At 43.7% G+C, this 20,190-nt stretch overlaps 1 protein-coding gene across 4 annotated transcripts in view; it reads left to right on the top strand.

Annotated features, from left to right (window-relative positions):
• Positions 1 to 1,003: 1,003 nt before the first annotated feature.
• The window catches only part of arhgap12b (Rho GTPase activating protein 12b), a 297,001-nt gene continuing 277,814 nt past the window's right edge, over positions 1,004 to 20,190 (top strand). For all 4 annotated transcript variants that reach the window (XM_038798268.1, XM_038798267.1, XM_038798265.1 and 1 more), the window contains exons 1-2: positions 1,004 to 1,207; positions 18,854 to 19,652. In XM_038798268.1, the coding sequence (XP_038654196.1) occupies positions 18,900 to 19,652 (753 nt within the window). In that variant the 5' untranslated portion in view covers positions 1,004 to 1,207; positions 18,854 to 18,899. The remainder of the gene's footprint in view (positions 1,208 to 18,853; positions 19,653 to 20,190) is intronic.

The following is a 20,190-nucleotide window of genomic DNA, read 5'->3' as shown; positions in this document are numbered from 1 at the left end:
TTTCTGCACTGTAGGGATTCTATGATCATTGAATTCTGCTCCTATTCCTATGTTGCCAGGTGTTAGCTGTTGTCAACCCAGTGCAAAATCAAATGTGGAGGAAACAATTATCAAATTAAGCTACTTTTTTTAAAAAATCGCCTTTATTGGATCTGTAATACTGAAGTACATTCCTGAGTCACTGCTGACATAACACAAGTACTGTACCCACTGCTGGATTTAATTTTAGGAGAGGATGTTGGAAATGTTTTTGGGTGTCCCTGATTACTTAATTGGTAAAGTGTACTTTATTGAACTTGTTGCTATGTACCTAGGGAGTGAAAATAGAATTCCTTCGCTAACTGGGTGTTGCTCCATTGTCGTTAAAAAAACGATATTTTGAGATTTCTTTTAGACATTGCAATGAATTTGCCAGAGGTGCTTTTTCCCCCAAAAATCCACAGGGTAATTTTCTTCACTCGGAGCTGCATAAACAAAACCATACTGTCCCATGCAGTCGGAGCTCCATTTCTGTGGACGGTTGTATGTGATTATATTCAGGTTGACCTCCTGTAAAGCTGTTTACACTTCAATATCTTGATAAGACAATTGAAAAATTGATCCTGTTCCTTAGACAAGCTCGGTTGTGGGCTGGTGTCAGAGGGAACTCTCGCTGCAAAGAGGGTTTGTTTGATCCCTTCACCCGTGTATCAGCCGGGAAAACGTGGCCATTTACGATATTAATGGCTTACCTCTTCACGGCAAAAGCAAAGCAACCCTCAGGTCCAACATCAGCGAGTGCGATTTTGTTTTGGAGAGGGTGGGGAGCGGCCGTCACGGGCCCCCGTCTTTTTGTTGTGCGTTGTCGGCAGCTTCCCCGCCGACGCGCCCTCGCCTCTTGCGGCCGCGAGTCGTCGCTGCCAGGCAACCGCACACCCCCACCCACCCCACCAACGCGAGATGGAGGACGGTTTGAGCGTCTCGGGCGGGGGGAAGACGGGCGCACGCGCGGCCCGAGAGGCTGAGCGGCGGGAGCGCGCACGCGCGGCTCGTGGAAACGAGGCGAGATGTTGTTTGTTCGACGGCAGGAGGGATCGGGATAATGATTCAAAGGGACGGAATCAAACCTGTGAGGGAGCCGTCAGTTTGCAGACATTAAACCGGATTTCTAGCAAATTAAAACTCCCCCACCCACCCCTCCTTCCACGGCTGCTGTCGCCCGGAGCAGGTGCGTGATGGGTTTTTAAAAAAAAAAATCATGTTGCTTAAAAGTTTGATTGCTGAAGTGAGTTTGCAACGGAAAAGTTTATCTGGTCTCCTTTGTGTTTTCCTCTCTCCCTCTTAATCATTTGTCGTAAATGCGAGTGATCGCCTTCCCAGGCTTCCCGTCCCCCCGCCCGGGTTGGGTGTGTGTGGGTGAGGATCGAGGCCGGGACTGAGGCCTCGGTTAAAGCGAAGGAGGAAGCGGCAACCACAAGATAAACCTGAGATTTACTCAGCGGCCGCCCCTCTTCCTCCTCCTCCCCACAGATCAGATATATAAATCATGGCGAGATATCAACAACCGCACCGAGTCGGGCTCCGAGCACTGATCGGTTTGTTCCACCCTCAACGCAACCGTCCCTCTGTCCCCTCTTCCCCTTTCCACAGAGTCCTGTCTCCTACAACCCCCAGCACATTCACCCAGCCCCACCACCAAACATACACACGCACACTTGTTTTAAATCGGCAGATGTTGTGTTGAGAGGTCGGGAGAGGAATTCCTAAACCTTCATACACTTGAGTCCCATGCGCATTTCCCTCGCTGTCTTATTATTTCTTCGCCAGGGCTGCAGGGTTTCTCTTTGCTCGTTATGTCTTGCCCTGAAGCGATATGTGTGTTTATTAGGTACATTATTGTACTCCTGAAAAATGTAATTGTTAATATTGTGCAGTGTTAAACAGCCACAAGATGTCTGTTGCCTAACATTTTTATACTGACCCTACTAAAATACCTGGAAATATTTTTCTGATCAGGAATGAAGTGGGTACAAGTTACGACATGACCCAGGGACACAACAAGAATTTTACTTTGTGGTTTCGTTACCTCCACCACCACCCCTTTCCTGGGAAGTCAGCTGGATAGGGAGCTCCTTATTGTGAACTTCAGTCCCTGGCCAAACGCTGGCATACATGAAATGAAATGAAAATCACTTATTGTCACAAGTAGGCTTCAAATGAAGTTACTGTGAAAAGCCCCTAGTTGCCACATTCCACCCCTGTTCGGGGAGGCTGGTACGGGAATTGAACCCACGCTGCTGGCCTGCATCGGTCTGCTTTAAAAGCCAGCTATTTAGCCCCATGCTAAACCAGCCCCTGGACCAACCAACCATTCTTGGCCTTTTATCCCCAAATATTCCATGTTCCTCTAGCTCAAAGAATGTTTTTTTAAACTTTAATTTCAAGTTAACTGAGTTTCAACTGTCACTGCCCAACCGTGACCATATAGGCTCACCAAATTCCTCTGAGCTCTGAGGTTTTTGCCTCGAACCTTGGCTTCAAACTCTTGAATCCTCTGGACATCAAGACTATGCTTCTGAACTAGATAACAGGATTGTATTGCAAGACAGTTATTGTGTGCTCTGATTTTCTGTCTGTTGATTTTGATCAACTTCAGCCATTTCCCCTGCTCCTGCTGTGAAGCAAGGTCTGAGGGTCTCTGTACCAGGCGAGCCAGTGTTTGGACTAGTTCTTCTGGTTTGTCTACTTCAGCTAGTCTGGTATATCATCCTGGACTGAAGCACATGGCTCTGTTGCTTTTGGATCATAAATTGACTTCTAACTTTGTTGTCATTTTCTGTCCTGAAACGGATTCTGCACACTTCCTGGATCTTCATTCCAGCAGGAATTCCTCCCTCAGTACATCCTGTGCTACTCTGCTTCATTCACCTGCCGCACTTATCACCAAACTTGGACAATGGTTCATCAATGCTCCACACTGATTCCACATATCATGACAACTTTAACCCATTATTATGACTTTAACTTTGGGCACTTTTCCCCCCATTGTCTCCTCTCTATTCTTTACTCTCTACTTGGGTGTATACGAGCTGGTAAAAGCTATGTAACCAGCCTATTTAACTTAAGCTCTCCCTGTGTTAATTTCCATTCACACTTTTCTGATGCTGTGGACCTGAACCCATTGCTTCTATTTCTACTTTATTATTTCCGACTTCATGTTTTTCTGCCCCTTCAAGATCCTTCTCTCCTGTCATTACGCCTCCTTACATTTCTCCTCTTTCAGCTACTCAGCTTTCCAAATCCTTAACTCCAACCCCTTGATTTTCCTATCCTTCCTGTGCTGTCCCAGGCTTGACTCCCTCTTGGGTTAGACTACACCTTTTATGTGCCTGTCTTGGCATCTTCCAAAGGTTGCATTGAGGCATATCCTGCCTCCTCAAAAGTAGAAACTCTGGCTCGCTCATCCTACACATATTGCTGACCTTTCCCTTCCTGCCCAGTGTGCCAGCTGGGGATTGAACTCCTGTGTCTAACTGGGTGTTGTGGGAATCACAGAGACGTGGCTGCAAGGGGATCAGGGTTGGGATCTAAATATCCAAGGGTATATGTCCTATCGAAAGGATAGGCAGCCAGGGTTGCATTGTTAGTAAGGAATGAAGTTAAATCGATAGCAAGGAGCGATATAGGATCAGAAGGCATAGAATCTCTCTGGGTAGAGTTGATGAATCACAAAGGTAAAAAGACCCTGATGGGAGTTACGTACAGGCTCCCTAGCAGTAATCAGGATGTGGGTCAGAAAATAAATCAGGAGATAGAAAAGACATGTAAAAAAGGCAATATTACAATAATCATGGGTGACTTCAATATGCAGGTGGACTGGGAAAATCAGGTTGGTAGTGGATCCCAAGAAAAGGAATTTGTGGAATGTCTAAGAGCTGGTTTTTCGGAGCAGCTTTTGATAGAGCCTACTAGGGAACAGGGAATTCTGGATTTGATGATGTGTAATGAGGCAGACTTGATTAGGGAACTTAAGGTGAAGGAACCCTTAGGGAGCAGTGACCACAATATGATAGAATTTACCCTGCAGTTTGAGAGGGAGAAGCTGCAATCCATGTATTACACGGTATTACAATTAAATAAGGGTAACTACAAAAACATGGAGGAGCTGGCCAGAGTTGATTGGAAAAGGAGTCTAGCAGGGCAGACAGTGGAACAGCAATGGCAGGGGTTTTGGGGGGTTATTAGGGAGGCACAACAGAAATTCATCCCAAGGCAGAGGGAACATGCTAAGGGGAGGACAAGGCATCCATGACTGACGAGAGATGTCAAGGACAGCATAAAAGCTAAAGAAAAAGCATACAAAGTGGTGAGGATTAGTGGGAAGCCAGAGGATTGGGAAACCTTTAAAAGCGAGCAGAGGACAACTAAAAAATCAATAAGGGGGGAGAAGATGAAGTATGAGTGCAAGTTAGCTATAAAGGAAGATGGGAAGAGTTTTTTTCCAATATATGCAAGGTAAGAGAGAGGCAAAAATAGACATTGGACCACTGGAAAATGTGGCTGGAGCAGTAATAATAGGAAACAAAGAAATGGCAGACGAACTGAATTGTTACTTTGCATCAGTCTTCACGGTGGAAGACACCAGTGGGATGCCAGAGCTCCAGGAGAACCAGGGGGCCGAGGTGAGTGCAATGACCATTACTAAGGAGAAGATTCTGGGGAAACTGAAAGGTCTGAATGTGGATAATTCACCTGGACCAGATGGACTACACCCCTAAGGATCCTAAAAGAGATAGCAAAGGAAATTGTGGAGGCATTGGTGATGATCTTTCAGGAAGTACTGGATGCAGGAAGGGTCCCAGAGGACTGGAAAGTGGCTAATGTAACACCACTGTTTAAGAAGGGAGGGACACAGAAGACGGGAAATTATAGGCCGGTTAGCCTGACTTTGGTCATTGGTAAGATTTTAGAGTGTTATTAAAGATGAGATCGCAAAGTACTTGGAAGTGCATGGTAAAATAGGACTGAGTCAGGGAGGTCGTGTCTGACAAATCTGTTAGAGTTTTTTTGGGAGGTAACGAAGAAGTTAGACAAAGGAGAACCAGTGGACGTGATTTATTTAGATTTCCAGAAAGCCTTTGACAAGGTGCCGCATTGGAGACTGTTAAATAAGTTAAAAGCCCATGGTGTTAAGGGTAAGATTCTGGCATGGATAGAGGATTGTCTGACTGGCAGAAGGGAGAGAGTGGGGATAAAGGGGTCTTTTTCAGGATGGCAGCCAGTGACTTGTGTGCCTCGGGGGTCTGTGCTGGGACCACAACTTTCCACGATATACATTAATGATCTGGAAGAAGGAACTGAAGGTGCTAAGTTATTAAGTTTGCAGATGATACAAAGATCTGTAGAGGGACAGGTAGTATTGTGGAAGCAAATGGGGCTGCAGAAGGATTTGGACAAGCTAGGCGAGAAATACAATGTGGAAAAATGTGAGGTTATGCACTTTGGAAGGAGGAATTTAGGCATAGACTATTTTCTAAATAGGGAAATGCTTAGAAAATCAGAAGCACAAAGGTACTTGGGAGTCCTTGTTCACGATTCTCTTAAGGTTAACGTGCAGGTTCAGTTGGCAGTTCAGAAGACAAATGCAATGTTACCATTCATGTCAAGAGGGCTAGAATACAAGACCAGAGCCATACTTCTGAGGCTGTATAAGTATCTGGTCAGACCCCATTTGGAGTATTGTGAGCAGGTTCGGGTCAAAGGAAGGATGTGCTGGCCTTGGAAAGGGTCCAGAGGAGGTTCACAAGAATGATCCATGGAATGAAGAACTTGTCATGTGAGAAACGGTTGAGGACTCTGGGTCTGTACTCGTTGGAGTTTAGAAGGATGAGGGGGATCTTATTGAAACTTACAAGATACTGCGAGGCCTGGATAAAGTGGACGTGAAGAGGATGTTTCAACTTGTAGGAAAACTAGAACCAGAGGACACTATCTCAGACTCAAGGGACGATCGTTTAAAACAGAGATGAGGAGGAATTTCTTCAGCCAGAGGGTGGTGAATCTGTGGAGCTCTTTGCCGCAGAAGGCTGTAGGGGCCAAATCACTGAGTGTGTTTAAGACGGAGAGGTTTTTGATTAATAAGGGGATCAGGGGTTATGGGGAGATGGCAGGAGAATGTGGATGAGAAAATATCAGCTATGTTTGAATGGCGAAGCAGACTCAATGGGCCGAGTGGCCTAATTCTGCTCCTATGTCTTATGGTCTGATGGTGGGTGGGACTGCACAAGCCTGGTTCCATGTTTATCTTTCTAATTGTAGTTAGAGAATTGCCATTAATAGCTTATCGTCCTATTCCAGCACTGTTGCCCCCAAGGATTTAATCTTATGCCCTTACAATTTCCCATCTACATGCTGTCCTTTGGTGACATCATTCGAAAACCACATCTGTTTCCACACCTGACGACGTTTCAGTTCTATCTCACCAATGCCATTCATGCTTTTAAAATTTAGAGTACCCAATTCATTTTTTCCAATAAAGGGGCAATTTAGCGTGGCCCATTGACCTACCCTGCACATCTTTGGGTTGTGGGGGTGAAACCCACGCAAACTCTGGGTGAATGTGCAAACACCACACGAACAGTGACCCAGAGCCGGGATCGGACCTCGGAACTCGGCACCAATGAGGCAGCAATGCTAACCAGTGTGCCACCATGCTGCTCCACCAATACCATTCATGACCCCCTCCACTGACTCTAAATTGCCACACTGCTTATCCTCCATCCAGTACTGGATAAGCAGTTATTTCCCCTATTTAAATATTGGGAAGACCTTCAGTCCCTGCCACAAATTCCATTGTCACCGATTCCAGCACTTTCCCCGGCATTTTTCAGAAGTTGAACCACTATTCACAACATTGCTTTTATGTGAGGCTCACCTGATGAAGGAGCTGCGCTCTGAAAGCTAGTGATTCCAAACAAACCAGTTGGACTTTAACCTGGTGTAGTTAGACTTCTTACCGTGCCCACCCCAGTCCAACGCAGGCATCTCCACATCATGGCTACTGGTTGTAGATGCATCTCTCCATGACTGTATCGGTAGGAGTGAACACTGTGGAGACAAAGTCCTGAGACTTTCTTGCTTCACCAGATGGGATAGATTCATAGAATAGACATTGACAATGGAGGCCATTCGGCCCATCGAGTCTGCACCGGCCCGTACAAAGAGCAACCCACTCAAGTCCACGTATCTACCCTATCCCCACAGCCCAGCAACCCCCACTTAACCTTTTTGGACAAGGGCAGCACGGTGGCGCAGTCGTTAGTGCTGCTGCCTCACGGCGCCGAGGTCCCAGGTTCGATCCCGCCTCTGGGTCACTGTCTGTGTGGAGTTTGCACATTCTCCCTGTGTTTGCGTGGGTTTCACCCCCACAACCCAAAAGATGTGCATGGTAGGTGAATTGGCCACACTAAATTGCCCCTTAATTGGAAAAAATGAATTGGGTGCTCTAAATTTAAAAATAAAAAACCTTTTTGGACGCTAAGGGCAATTTAGCATGGCCAATCCACCTAACCCGCCCATCTTTGGACTGTGGGAGAAAACCGGAGCACCCGGAGGAAACCCACGCAGACACGGGGAGAACGTTCAGACTCCGCACAGACAGTGACCCAGTCGGGAATCAAACCTGGGACCCTGGAGCTGTGAAGCAATTGCGCTAACCATTATGCTACCATGCTGCCCTAATAATTCAGAATAAATAAAGGAAAAGTGGGTATTCGTGAAGCGTGGTGGGCCATCAGCAACAGCAGAATTATATTCCACAATCTAACTCAACATGTGAGTACAGTAGACAAGGCTGAACTATTTGCAATCATCTTTGGTCAGAAGTATCGGGTGAATGGTTCTTCTTGGCTGCTGCCGCAAGCAGGCTTGTCCACAAGCAGGATAAATTAGTTCCTGCCAATTAGGGCTTATCAGTCTGCCCTCAGCCAGCAAAGTGATGGAAGATGTAGTTGATAGTGCACTTTGTTACCAATAACCTGCTCAGTGATGCCCAATTTGGACTCCGCCTGGATCATTTGGCCCCAGAGCTCATTGCAACCTTAAATCAAACATACGCATAGATCTGAATTCAAGAGATACCTAGAATTTACGGTTTTTGATGTCAAGGTAGCATTAGATTGAATGTGGTATCAAGGAGCCTCCATAAAACTGAAATCAGTGGAAATTAGGGGGAAATCTCTCCACTTGTTGAAGTCATATCAATATGGGCATGGTTATTGGAGGGCAAACATTTCATCCGCAGGCCTTTGCTGCAGGACTTCCGCTGGACAATGTCCTTGGGCCTCACCATAATAAATCAGGAGTAGGCCATATGGTTCCTTGAGCCTGCTCCATTATTAAAAAGAAAATGGCTGATATGACCTTGACCACAACTCCACTTTTCTACGATTCCAGACCAGACCCCAACAGTGACTCGGACACTGGACTGAAACCCCAATATTTGTATTTGAAAAGCTTTGTGGAAAGAATGATTCGCTCCAGGAATGATTGCATGAAGAAATAGGGTGTGGTTATTTTTAAAACAAAACTTTATTAACTACAATATTAAACTTTTTGACTTCACACCCAAAAATAATAGCTTACAATTTACACCTTAAACACTACTACTCAATTTCCCATTAAACAACAAGAAAACAAGCATCCAGATCTCAATCTACCTTGCTGTGAGAGAATTGTGGTCTCAGCATCAGGGAGATCAAAATTCAACTCCTCTTTCTAAAGTTTCTCCACCAATTGCCTCTCTAATGCTTTCAAAATCTCTTTGCCTTTTTTGGCTCCACTCAGCAATGACCTCATCTCCCAGGCTGAAAAACAAATGATCTCTGCAGGCTGCAGGCACTTTAACTCCCCAACGACTTTCCCAGTCAAACCACAGTCCATTAGTCTAGACTGAAAACAACATTCCTTTGTCAATTTCACCTTATGGCTTCTAAAACTTCTGGAATCATTATCAACGATTTTAGAGCCGAGCACTTAGAAAATAGTGGCAGAATCGGACAGAGTCAGCATGGATTTATGAAATGGGAATCATGTCTGACAAATCTACTGGAACTCTTCGAGGATGTAACTAGTAGATTTGATGAGGGGGAACCAGTGGAAGTGGTATATTTGGACTTTTAGAATGCTCTTGACAAAGACCCACATAAGAGAGTAGTGTGCAAAATTAAAGCGCATGAATTAGGGGTAGTGTATTGAGATGGATAGAAAACTGGTTGGCAGACAGAAAACAACAAATTAACTGATCTTTTTCAAATTGGCAGGCAGTGACTAGTGCGGTACTGCAGGGATCGGTGCTAGGACCCCAGCTATTCACAATATGTATTAATGATTTCGATGAGGGAACAAAATATAATATCTCTAAATTTGCAGATGACACCAAGTTGGGTGGGAGGGCGAGCTTGAGGAGGATGCAGAACTCCTTCAGTGTGATTTGGACGAGTTGAGTAAGTGGGCAAATGAATGGCAGATGCAATATAATTTGGAGAAATGCGAGGTTATCCACTTTGGTAGCAAAAATGAGAAGGCAGACTATTATCTGAATGGCCATAAATTAGGAGAGGGGAATGTACAACGAGACCTGTGTGTCCTCATACACCCGTCACTGAAGGTAAGCATGCAGGTACAGCAGGCAGGAAAGAAGGCAAATTACATATTGGCTTTCAAAGCAGGGATGTCTTGTTGGAATTACAGGGCCTTGGTGAGGCCACACCTGGAATATTGTGTGCAGTTTTGGTCTCCTTATCTGTGGATCTTGCTCTAGAGGGAGTGCAGCAAAGTTTTACCAGACTGATTCCTGGGATGGCGGAACTGATGTATGAGGAGATATTAAATCGGTTCGGATTGTATTCGCTGGAGTTCAGAAGATTGAGAGGGGATCGCATAGAAATCTATAACATTCTAATGGGATTAGACAGGGTAGGTGCAGGAAGCATGTTCCCGATGGTGGGTGTGTCCAGAACCAGGGGTCACAGTCTGAGGATGTGCAGTAGACCATTAAGGACAGAGATACGAGGAGAAATTTCTTCACCTGAGTGTGGTCGGCCTGTGGAATTTGTTACCATGGGAAGTAGTTGAGGCCAAAACATTGCATGGTTTCAAGAAGCAATTAGAGAAAGCACTTAGGCAATGGGGATCAATGGATATGGGGGGGGAAGGAGTGGTCTTGGGCTATTGAGTTGGATGATCAGCCATGATCAGAATGAATGGTGGAGCAGGCTTGAAGGGCCGAATGGCCTCCTATTTTCCATGTTTCTAAAAACACAAGTCCTGTAAAACAGTTATTTTAAAATGAACAACCATTGCAGTCAAACACACTCTACCCTCAGGGCTTTAACCCATAAATTGCCCAACGTTCTTCAAGTCTTCTTGTCATCACACTTGTCCCCCATAACCCTTGATTACCCTATAGTTCAAGAATTTGTCTATCTTCAGCTTGACTAGCACTGCCGATCTTAGCCTTGGTTACTGTTGCCTCACAGTGCCAGGGACCCAGGTCAATTGCCCCTTAGTGTCCAAAAGGTTAGATTGGGTTACGGGGATAGGGTGGGGGCTCTGTCGGAGGGTTAGTGCAGACTCGATGGGCTGAAGGCCTCCTTCTGCACCATGGCTGTCGGTGGCCAACAGCTGGGTGTTCTGTGGCAAGTGACTCCCTGGTTCCCTGAAGCGTTTCCACCATTTACAAGGACATGATTGGACAGATGGACCTGTTTGATTACTGTCTACTTGACTGGATGAGTGCAGCTCCAATTTACTCAAGAACTTCCAACAGTCAATCCACTTTATTGACACACTTGCCACGACATTAAGCAGTCATTCCCTGCACCTCAGATTAACCATGACTGCAGTGTTGGCCATCTACATGAAACAGTGCAGCAACTCCCAAGTGTTTCCAAACCTGTGATGCCTACCTCCTAGAAGAACATGGGGAATAGGATATTAGCTCCAAGTCACATATCGCCTGACATGGATATATAGTACTGTTTCTTCATTATGGGACCAGATCTCGAATAGCACTGCAGGCTTACCTTCACCACACAGACTGCAGCAATACAACATGACGGCTCACCATCATCTTTTCATGCGCAATCAGAGACGGGCAGTAAATAACGGTCTCGCCAGTAATGCCCCCAAACCATGCTTTATTTCATTAACGAAAGGAAATAGTTTTTAATATATAAATTTAGAGTACCGAATTTTTTTTCCCAATTAAGGGGCAATTTAGTGTGGCAATCACCCACGCAGGCACTTTGAAAAAGTGTAAACCCTGCACAGACAGAGAAAGGAAATAGTTACGTTGAATAAATCTTTTGTAAATAATGGGTTACTTCCAAGACAAAAATGTGTATGAGGTAGAGAACTTTTTATTATTTTCAGGGCTGTTATCGTTACAGGCTTAGGCAGCATGTATTGTCCATTCATAATTGCCCTTGAAATGATGGTGGTGAGCCATATTCTTGAACTGCTGTGGTCGATGTGGTGTAGGTACAGTGCTAATAGAAGGGAGTTCCAGGATTTTGACACAGCGACAGTGAAGGAATGGTAATAGTGTTGGATGGTAAAGGTTGTGGGCTTGGGAGGTACTGTCATAAGAGCCTTGATGAGTTGCTGCAGTGCATCTTGTGGGCTGTACGCACTGCTGCAACTATGCATCAGTGGTGGAAGATGGGAATGGTGAAAGTGGATGGGGTGCCCAAAAAGCGGACTGATTGTCATGGATCGTGACTATCTTCTTGAGTGTTAGTGGAGCTGCACTCATCCAGGCAAGTGGAGAGTATTCCACCACACTTCCGACTTGTGCCTTCTCAATGGTGAGCAGGCTTTGGAGAGTCAGGAGATGCTTTACTCGCTGCAGCCTCTGACCTGCTCTTGTAGCTACAGTATTTATATGGCTGGTGCAGTTCAATTTCTGGTCAAGAGTAACCCCCAGGATGTTAATGGGGGATTCGGCAATGGTAATGCCATTTGAATGTCAAGGGGATATGGAAATTCTCTCTTGTGAGTTGGTCATTGCCTGACCCTTGTATGGCACGAATGTTTCTTGTCACTTATCAGCCCAAGCTTGCATTTGCAACATGCCTTTCAGAACATCCTAAAGTGCTTTTGTAACAATGAAGCCCATGGTGTTAGGGGCAAGGTACTGGCATGGATAGAGGATTGGCTGACTGGCAGAAGGCAGAGAGTGGGGATAAAGGGGTCCTTTTCAGGATGGCAGCCAGTAACAAGTTTCATAGGGGTCAATGTTAGGACCACAGCTATTCATGATATACATTAGTGATCTGGAAGAAGAAACTGGGGGTATTATTGCTAAGTTTGCAGATGATACAAAGGTATGTAGTGGACAGGTTGTGTTGAGGAAGCAGAGAGGCCTCAGGCTCAGAGAGTGGGCAAAGAGGTGGCAGATGGAATACAAAGTGAGAAAGTGTGAGGTTATGCACTTTGGCAGGAAGAATAGAGGTATTGACTGTTTTCTAAATGGGGAAAAGGCGTTGAAAATCAGAAGCACAAAAGGACTTGGGAATCCCAGTTCAGCATTCTCTACAGGTTAACATGCAGTTTCGGTTGGCAGTTAGGAAGGCAAATGCAATGTTAGCATTCATGATCAAAGGGCCAGAATACAAGAACAGTGATACTGTTGAGGCTGTATAAAACATCGCTCAGACCCAATTTGGAATATTGTGCATTTTGGGCCCTGGATCTAAGGAAAGATGTGCTGTCTTGGAGGGGCTCCAGAGGAGGTTCACAGGAATGATCCCCGGAATGAAAGACTTGTCATATGAGGAGCAGTCGAGGACTCTGGGTCTGCACTCATTGGAATGTAGAAGGATGAGGGGGAATCTCATTGAAACTTGCAGAATACAGAGGGGCCTAGATAGAATGAACGTGGAGAGGATGTTTCCACGAATAGGAGAAACTAGAACCCGAGGGCACAGCCTCAGACGGAAGGGCCGATCCTTCAAAACAGAGATAAGGAGGAATTTCTTCAGCCAGAGGGTGGTGAATCTGTGGAACTCATTGGTGCAGAAGGCTGTGGAGGCCAAATCACTGAGTGTCTTTAAGATACGTTTTTGATTAATAAGGGGATCAGGGGTTATGGGAAGAAGGCAGGAGAATGTGGATGAGAAACATATCAGCCATGATTGAATGGCGGAACAGACTTGATGGGCTGAACGGCCCAATTCTTTTCTTATGTCTTATGGTCTGATGGTAATGTAGGAAAACATGCTGCCGATGTACACTCAGCAAGTCACCACAAACTGCAATGAGATAATGGCCAGATAATTAATTAATTTTCGTAATGTAGGTGAGAGATAATTATTGGCCTTAGACACACACCACTAAAAGTAATGACTTTGATTAATAAGGCCATTTTAAATAAATGGAATATAGCATTGAGGTTCCTTTCTAAAGGAATATAATTAAAAACTTGTATTGAACTGTGATTAGACCACATTCGGAGAAATGTGAACAGCCTATTCTCCATATTATAGATATAGAGCGATTTGGCATTGGAGAAGGTGCAAAATAGATTTACTAGAAAGATGCCAGATTGATCAGGAAAAATCAAACAGGTTATTGGTTCTTTTCTTGCAAAAAGAGATGTCTGAGAAAGTATCTGATATAGCTGTTAAAATTCTGAAAGCGTTTGATGGGGAAGAAACAGAGAAGATATTTCCATTTGCCTGAATGAGTGCAGCTCCAGCAACACTCAAGAAGCTCAACACCATCCAGGACAAAGCAGCCTGCTTGATTTGCACCACATACAGATCCTTAAATATATACTCCCTCCACCTCTGATGTACAATGGCAGCAGTGTGAACAACCCTTTACAAGATGCACAACAGCAACTTAAACTCCACTTTCTAAACCTGCAACCTCTGCCATCTAGAAACATAAGGGCAGCAGATGCATACGACCACCACCACCTGCAAGTTCCCCTCCAAGCCACACACCATCCTGACTTGGAACTATATCACTGGCCTTTCACTGTTGCTTACATGGACTGCATCAGTTCAAGAAATAGGTCATCACCATATTCTCGAGGGCAATTAGGGATGAACAACAAATGCTAGCCCATTAAAAAAAATACTTGCAACAGAGACCAGAGCTAGGGGTTGTAAAATAAAATAGTCATTAATAAATCCAGTAAGAAAATCAGGAGAAACTTTTATCCAGAGAGTGGTCACGACTTCAAAGAGTAGCCGAACCAACTAACATAGATGTATTTAAGGGGATTCTGGTTATTGGACAAATCCAGGAGCGAGAAAGTAAGAAAGGAATATTGTTGGGTTTGGGTTTATTATCACGTGTACCGAGGTGCAGTGAAAAGTACTGTTTTGCGTACAGTCCAGACAGATCGACCTGTACATGAAAATACGACAGATACGCAATTTAAATACATAGACGCAGATATCAGGTGAAGTATACCGAGTGTAGTATAAGTAGAGAAGATGCTTGGAGAGAGCAGTTCAGCCCATAAGAGGGTCGTTCAGGAGTCTGGTAACAGCGGGGAAGAAGCTGTTTTTGAAACTGTTGGTGCGTGTTCTCAGACTTTCATATCTCCTGCCCGTGGAAGAGTGGGTGGGAGGGGTCTTTGGTTATGCTGCCCACTTTCCCAAGGCAGCGGGAGGTGTAGACAGTCCATGGATGTTAGGCGGGTTTGCATGATAGACTGGGCTATGTTCACGACTCTCTGTAGTTTCTTACAGTCTTGAGCTGAGCAGTTGCCATACCAGACTGTGATGCAGCCAGATAGGATGCATAGAATATGTTGAAGGTTTGGTGAAAAAAGCTGGGAGGATCATGTGTCGCATAAACATTGGAGTGGACCTGAATAGCCTGTTCTATGTTGTAAGTCCTATGTAAGATTATATGAGAACACTATTGAGAACTCCCAATTCCTTGAATAATATCATCATCATGGGCAGCACGGTAGCATTGTGGATAGCACAATCGCTTCACAGCTCCAGGGTGCCAGGTTCAATTCCGGCTTGGGTCACTGTCTGTGTGGAGTCTGCACATCCTCCCCGTGTGTGCGTGGGTTTCCTCCGGGTGCTCCGGTTTCCTCCCACAGTCCAAAGATGTGCAAGTTAGGTGGATTGGACATGGTAAATTGCCCTTAGTGTCCAAAATTTGTCCTTGGTGTTGGGTGGGGTTACTGGGTTATGGGGTTATGGAGATAGGGTGGAGGTGTTAACCTTGGGTAGGGTGCTCTTTCCAGGAGCCGGTGCAGACACGATGGGCTGAATGGTCTCCTTCTGCACTGTAAATTCTATGATCTATGTTCTATGATCATTTATATCCACCTGAGAGAGCAGATCTCAATTTAACGCCCATCCAAAATACATGGTGATACGTTTTGGTAGAAAGAACACGCAGAGACAATATAAGCAAAGGGACTTGGGTGTATATGTGGATATATCATTCAGGTGGCAGGACCGTGGAAAGAGCAGTTAATAAAGCATATACTATTCTGGGCTTTATTAATAGGGTCATAGAGTACAAGATCAAGGTGGTTATGTTGAATTTATGTTGAACAGGGGCTGCACGGTAGCACAATGGTTAGCACAGTTGTTTCACAGCTCCAGGGTCCCAGGTTCGATTCCTGGCTTGGGTTACTGTCTGTGCGGAGTCTGCACGTTCTCCCCGTGTCTGCTTGGGTTTCCTCTGGGTGCTCCGGTTTCCTCCGACAGTCCAAATATATGCAGGTTAGGTGGATTGGCCATGTTAAATTACGCAAGACACTAATTAGACCTCAGCTGGAATATTGTGCACAGATCTGGGCACCGTATTTTAGGAAGAACACGAGCCCATTGGAGAGCGCAGAGGAGGTTTACAAGAATGGTTCCAAGGATGAAACATTTTAGTTATGAAGATAGATTGGAGAGGGCGGTTTACTGGTTAATAATAATAATCTTTATTGTCACAAGTAGGCTTACATTAACACTGCAATTAATTACTGTGAAATACCCCTAGTCGCCACATTCCGGCACCTCTTCGGCGGGTACACGGAGGGAGAGTTCAGAATGTCCAAATTACCTAAAAGCACGGCTTTTGGAACTTGTGGGAGGAAACCTAAGCACCCAGAGGAAACCCACGCAGACACGGGGAGAACATGCAGACTCTGCACAAGCCAGGAATCTAACCTGGGACCCTGGTGCTGTGAAACAACAGTACTAACCACTGAAACAACAGTACTAGCCGCCCGAGTGGCACAGTGGTTAGCACTGTTGCCTCGCAGCACCAGAGACCCGGGTTCAATTCCAGCCTTGGGTGACTGTGTGGAGTTTGCACTTTCTCCCTGTGTCTGTGGGTTTCTTTTGGGTGCTCTGGTTTCCTCGCACAGTCCAAAGAAGTGCAGGGTGGATAGATTGGTCAGTCTAAAATTGCCCCTTAAGTGTCCAAAAATGTGCAGGTTAGGTGGGGATGTGGGGCTAGTGCAATGGAGTGGGCCTAAGTGGGTGCTTTTTCAGGGGGTTGGTACAGACTTGATGGGCTGAATGGCCACCTTCTGCACTGCAAGAATTCTATGGTTTTCCTTGGAGAAAAGATGTTGATAGAAACGTTCAAAATTATGAGATGACTGCACAGAGTAGATGGGGAGAAACTGTTCCTTCTCGTAAAAGGATCAAGAGTGAGAGGGCACAGATTTAAAGTGATTTTTAAAAGAAGCAAATGTGATTTCAGAAATTTTTTTTCACATGATGAATGGTTCAATTCTTGAATGCCTGCCTAGAACTGTGGTGAGGAGACAGTTCTGTAGAAGAATCATATGAAGTTGAAAATGTAATTGTTTCTCTCTCCACAGATGCTGCTGCCAGACTTGCTGAGTTTATGCAGCATTTTCTGTTTGCATCTATTGTTGTTTAGTATGTAAGCCTGACCTCTAATGCTGGTTCTCTATTTCTTTCTGACTAGGAAGAATAGTTATGCACACAATTGTATTCACCTAACTTTTAAAACTTAATTTGTTACTATATAAGTGCACCAGTGTTTGTGTGCAAAATAAAGGCCAAATACAGTTTTGCATTGATTCTCTAAATTTAAGTTACTCCACAAGACTTGTGTCAAACAAGCAGAAAATCTTTCTGGAGTTATAATTGTAACATGTAAATATTACAATGTTAAATAGACCATAAGTAAAACAGAACAATTGAAAAGCTTAGATGACATAAACCATAAGTGGATTCCTGAGATGATGTACCACCTTTATATAAATATGATAAAGGCATTTAAAAAAAAACAGTGCAATGTATTTATTTTGTATATTAAAACTTTAAAATAAACTTGCCAGTTACTTTAGGAATAACTACACTTTATAATGTAAGCAATGTGTGTTGAGAATTTCACAGGACTGACACTTGACCAGACTTATAAAAATGGCACCTACTTGAAAAATGTGTTTACTGAAATCCAGTACTGTTTAATAATGAGTTACAATATTCTTGCATGTATATAATCTCATTTTTATTTATATTTAAATACCATCTGAACCTCCTGTTCCACGATTTTGGACCAATTTTTAATCATGCTGTATTTATCCTTTGTGTGCATTGAGTCACAGTGACTCTGAGGTAGCTGCCCCTGTTCTTGGCAACCACAAGACCGCTTATTTAAAAAAGAAAAATCTTCTGCCTCTTGCCACTTCTACCGCTGACCCGAGGTGGCCTTTTCTAGTTGATGTGACTAGTTTCTATACTGCTCATTTCCCTCTGCACCATCACCAAGGAATTGTGATAGTTATGCTCTTGACATTGACTGGAAGCCACCTACATATTTTTTCCACTTAGAACAACTTAAAGCTAGTTCCTAGCTACGGTGGTGAATACTTCATTGCTTTTCTTTACTGCAGAATGTGAGTCCTGAACTCGCAGCATCCGAGTTGGAAAGAATCTTTAAATCTATAAACTGCATATTCACTTTGTTTTGCTTTTTTTTGTAGTAGATGCTTTCTAGCTCATTCCTAAGTAGCCCCATGCCAAAACTTCTCGGGGTTGTGGAGTATTGATGATTGCTTAGAACCTTTGTTCTCTTTCACCCCCTTTTCCTCTATTCCTATTTACACCCAGTGTAATCTCCTGTGCCTTTTAGCGTCCTATTACTGTATAAACCTGTTCTTCCACAAATTGGGTAGAATAGAATGTAGGCAACAGGGGTCCCACCAGCCTTCTGGAGAGCCTGAGGTCCAGGATTGTCAAGGGACTTGGGCCACAGATAAGTGATGGCAGAAGGGTTTATGGCATCAAGGCCAGTGGGGTGTCTCTCAGTGGGTACCCCTTCTTGTTGTCAGATCCTTCGATCAGGCCTTTGAATGGGGCCCACCCCCTATCACTGGTAGCCTGCAATAAAACCCCAAAGGTTTGTTTTTCAGTCTTCCTGCATGCCGAGTTTCCAACCCTTTGTTGAGCGAATATCCATGGCAGTAGGATTAGGCATATTTCGATTGGCAGCTTGGCAGGAAGATTTTCTCTGCTTAAATTGTCTTTGTTCTCATCTTTTCTAAGACTGCCTCAATAAAATATTTGAGTTGCAGCATATGTAGTACACAAGTTGATTCTTATGGAGTGAAAATCTGTTCTAAAAATTAATTAATTAAAATATCTTCCTGTAATTCAAATTTTATTTCATCGTGGCTAAGCAGTAATTTTAAGATTGTATAAGAAAACCACAATAGCTGCATTGATTTTTAAGTAATCTAACAAGTGCAAAAATATACGGTGATAAAGGCTTGCAATAAGTATTGACGATGATGTTCAGTATATTGAGGATAAACAATCGTACTTACTAATATGTCTTTCCCCCCCCCCCCCAACTTTAGCGCAACATTGGAAAAAAATCATGCGGATTACTGCCAGCTTCGAAAGATGAATGATAATTTATTTGAGATGGCTGAGAAAGACGGAAAACTAGATGTATCTGTTGTTCCAGGACAGATCAATATTGAGGTGGAGTATGATTATGAGTACGAGGCAAAAGATAGAAAAATTACAATAAGGAAAGGTGAAAGGTATATTTTGTTGAAGAAGACAAATAATGATTGGTGGCAAGTTAAGAAAGAAGATGGCTCAAAGCCGTTTTATCTTCCAGCACAGTATGTTAAAGAACTACCTCGAAAGGCATTAATGCCACCAGTGAAACTTGTACCCACTTCTGTTAAAATCAAATCTGCTAGTTTAAATGCAGATGCCAAGCTAATGCAAATGTCCACTGAAAATCTTTCCAAACCACTAGATTACTCCAGCTCTTTCAAGTCCTTTAAGGGACAATCTCAGACTTCTGCACAGAACCAGACAAAAAATCAAAGCACAAGCCAAACACAGAACCAGGACCAGGCTTGTGTTCAAGGGATAGGCCACTTGCATTCTGGAGTCCAAAATAGTGCCAAAGCTAGCAACCATAGTCAAGGATTTGGAGAGAGTACATCACAGTATTTAAAAGTTACAAATCCAAATCGAATTTTGGAACAACCACAAGATTTTGAAACCCTGGAGGCAGAGAAAATAAAAAATTTGGTTCATGAGCCTTCAAATGAATGGGCACAAGAGAGTTCGGAAAAGCATCATCAAGACTCTGAATCTGGAGATGAACATAGTAGCAGTTCTACAGAACAATTGCAGGTATGAATTCTATACCATATTAAAGATTATGATAATTCTGCTTTTTTTTTTTTGAAGAAAGGAATTGCACTGCCTCAGATATTCTTATTGAGGCTTGCTCCTAGTACAAACCTGTTCTGGAATTTTTAGATACTTATTGTCTGTTAGGTTGATCTTTACCCCTGTGCTTCATATAAAAATTGTTTTTTGATGGAAAATCAATTTTTTATTGTGATGGAAAATCAAATCACACTGGTGTATTGTCTGCTATAACCCCTGTCAAAGTAACCTTGTGTTACAATTTCCTCATTCACTAAATGTCAACTCAATTGTTTGAATTATAGTTCTTGAAATTAGAAGTGAAGTTGTGTTAAGGTTCCTAAATCAATAGAATAACATAGTATTTGTTTGATAGAATAGCAATATTTAAAGTATTTACAACTTTTCAAAAATATTGTCAATAAATGTTTTAAGTGATCAAACCTATTCCACCAGCAACCAGTAAATATATTCTGATGTTGGTTCATGGTTATTTGATTGCAAGAATATATCCTGAAAT

The sequence above is a fragment of the Scyliorhinus canicula genome, chromosome 5, assembly GCF_902713615.1.
Source record: "Scyliorhinus canicula chromosome 5, sScyCan1.1, whole genome shotgun sequence".
In the NCBI taxonomy this organism is placed as follows: domain Eukaryota; kingdom Metazoa; phylum Chordata; class Chondrichthyes; order Carcharhiniformes; family Scyliorhinidae; genus Scyliorhinus; species Scyliorhinus canicula.
The sequence above is the reverse complement of the archived record's forward strand: the minus strand, read 5'-3'. Positions and strand labels throughout refer to the sequence as shown.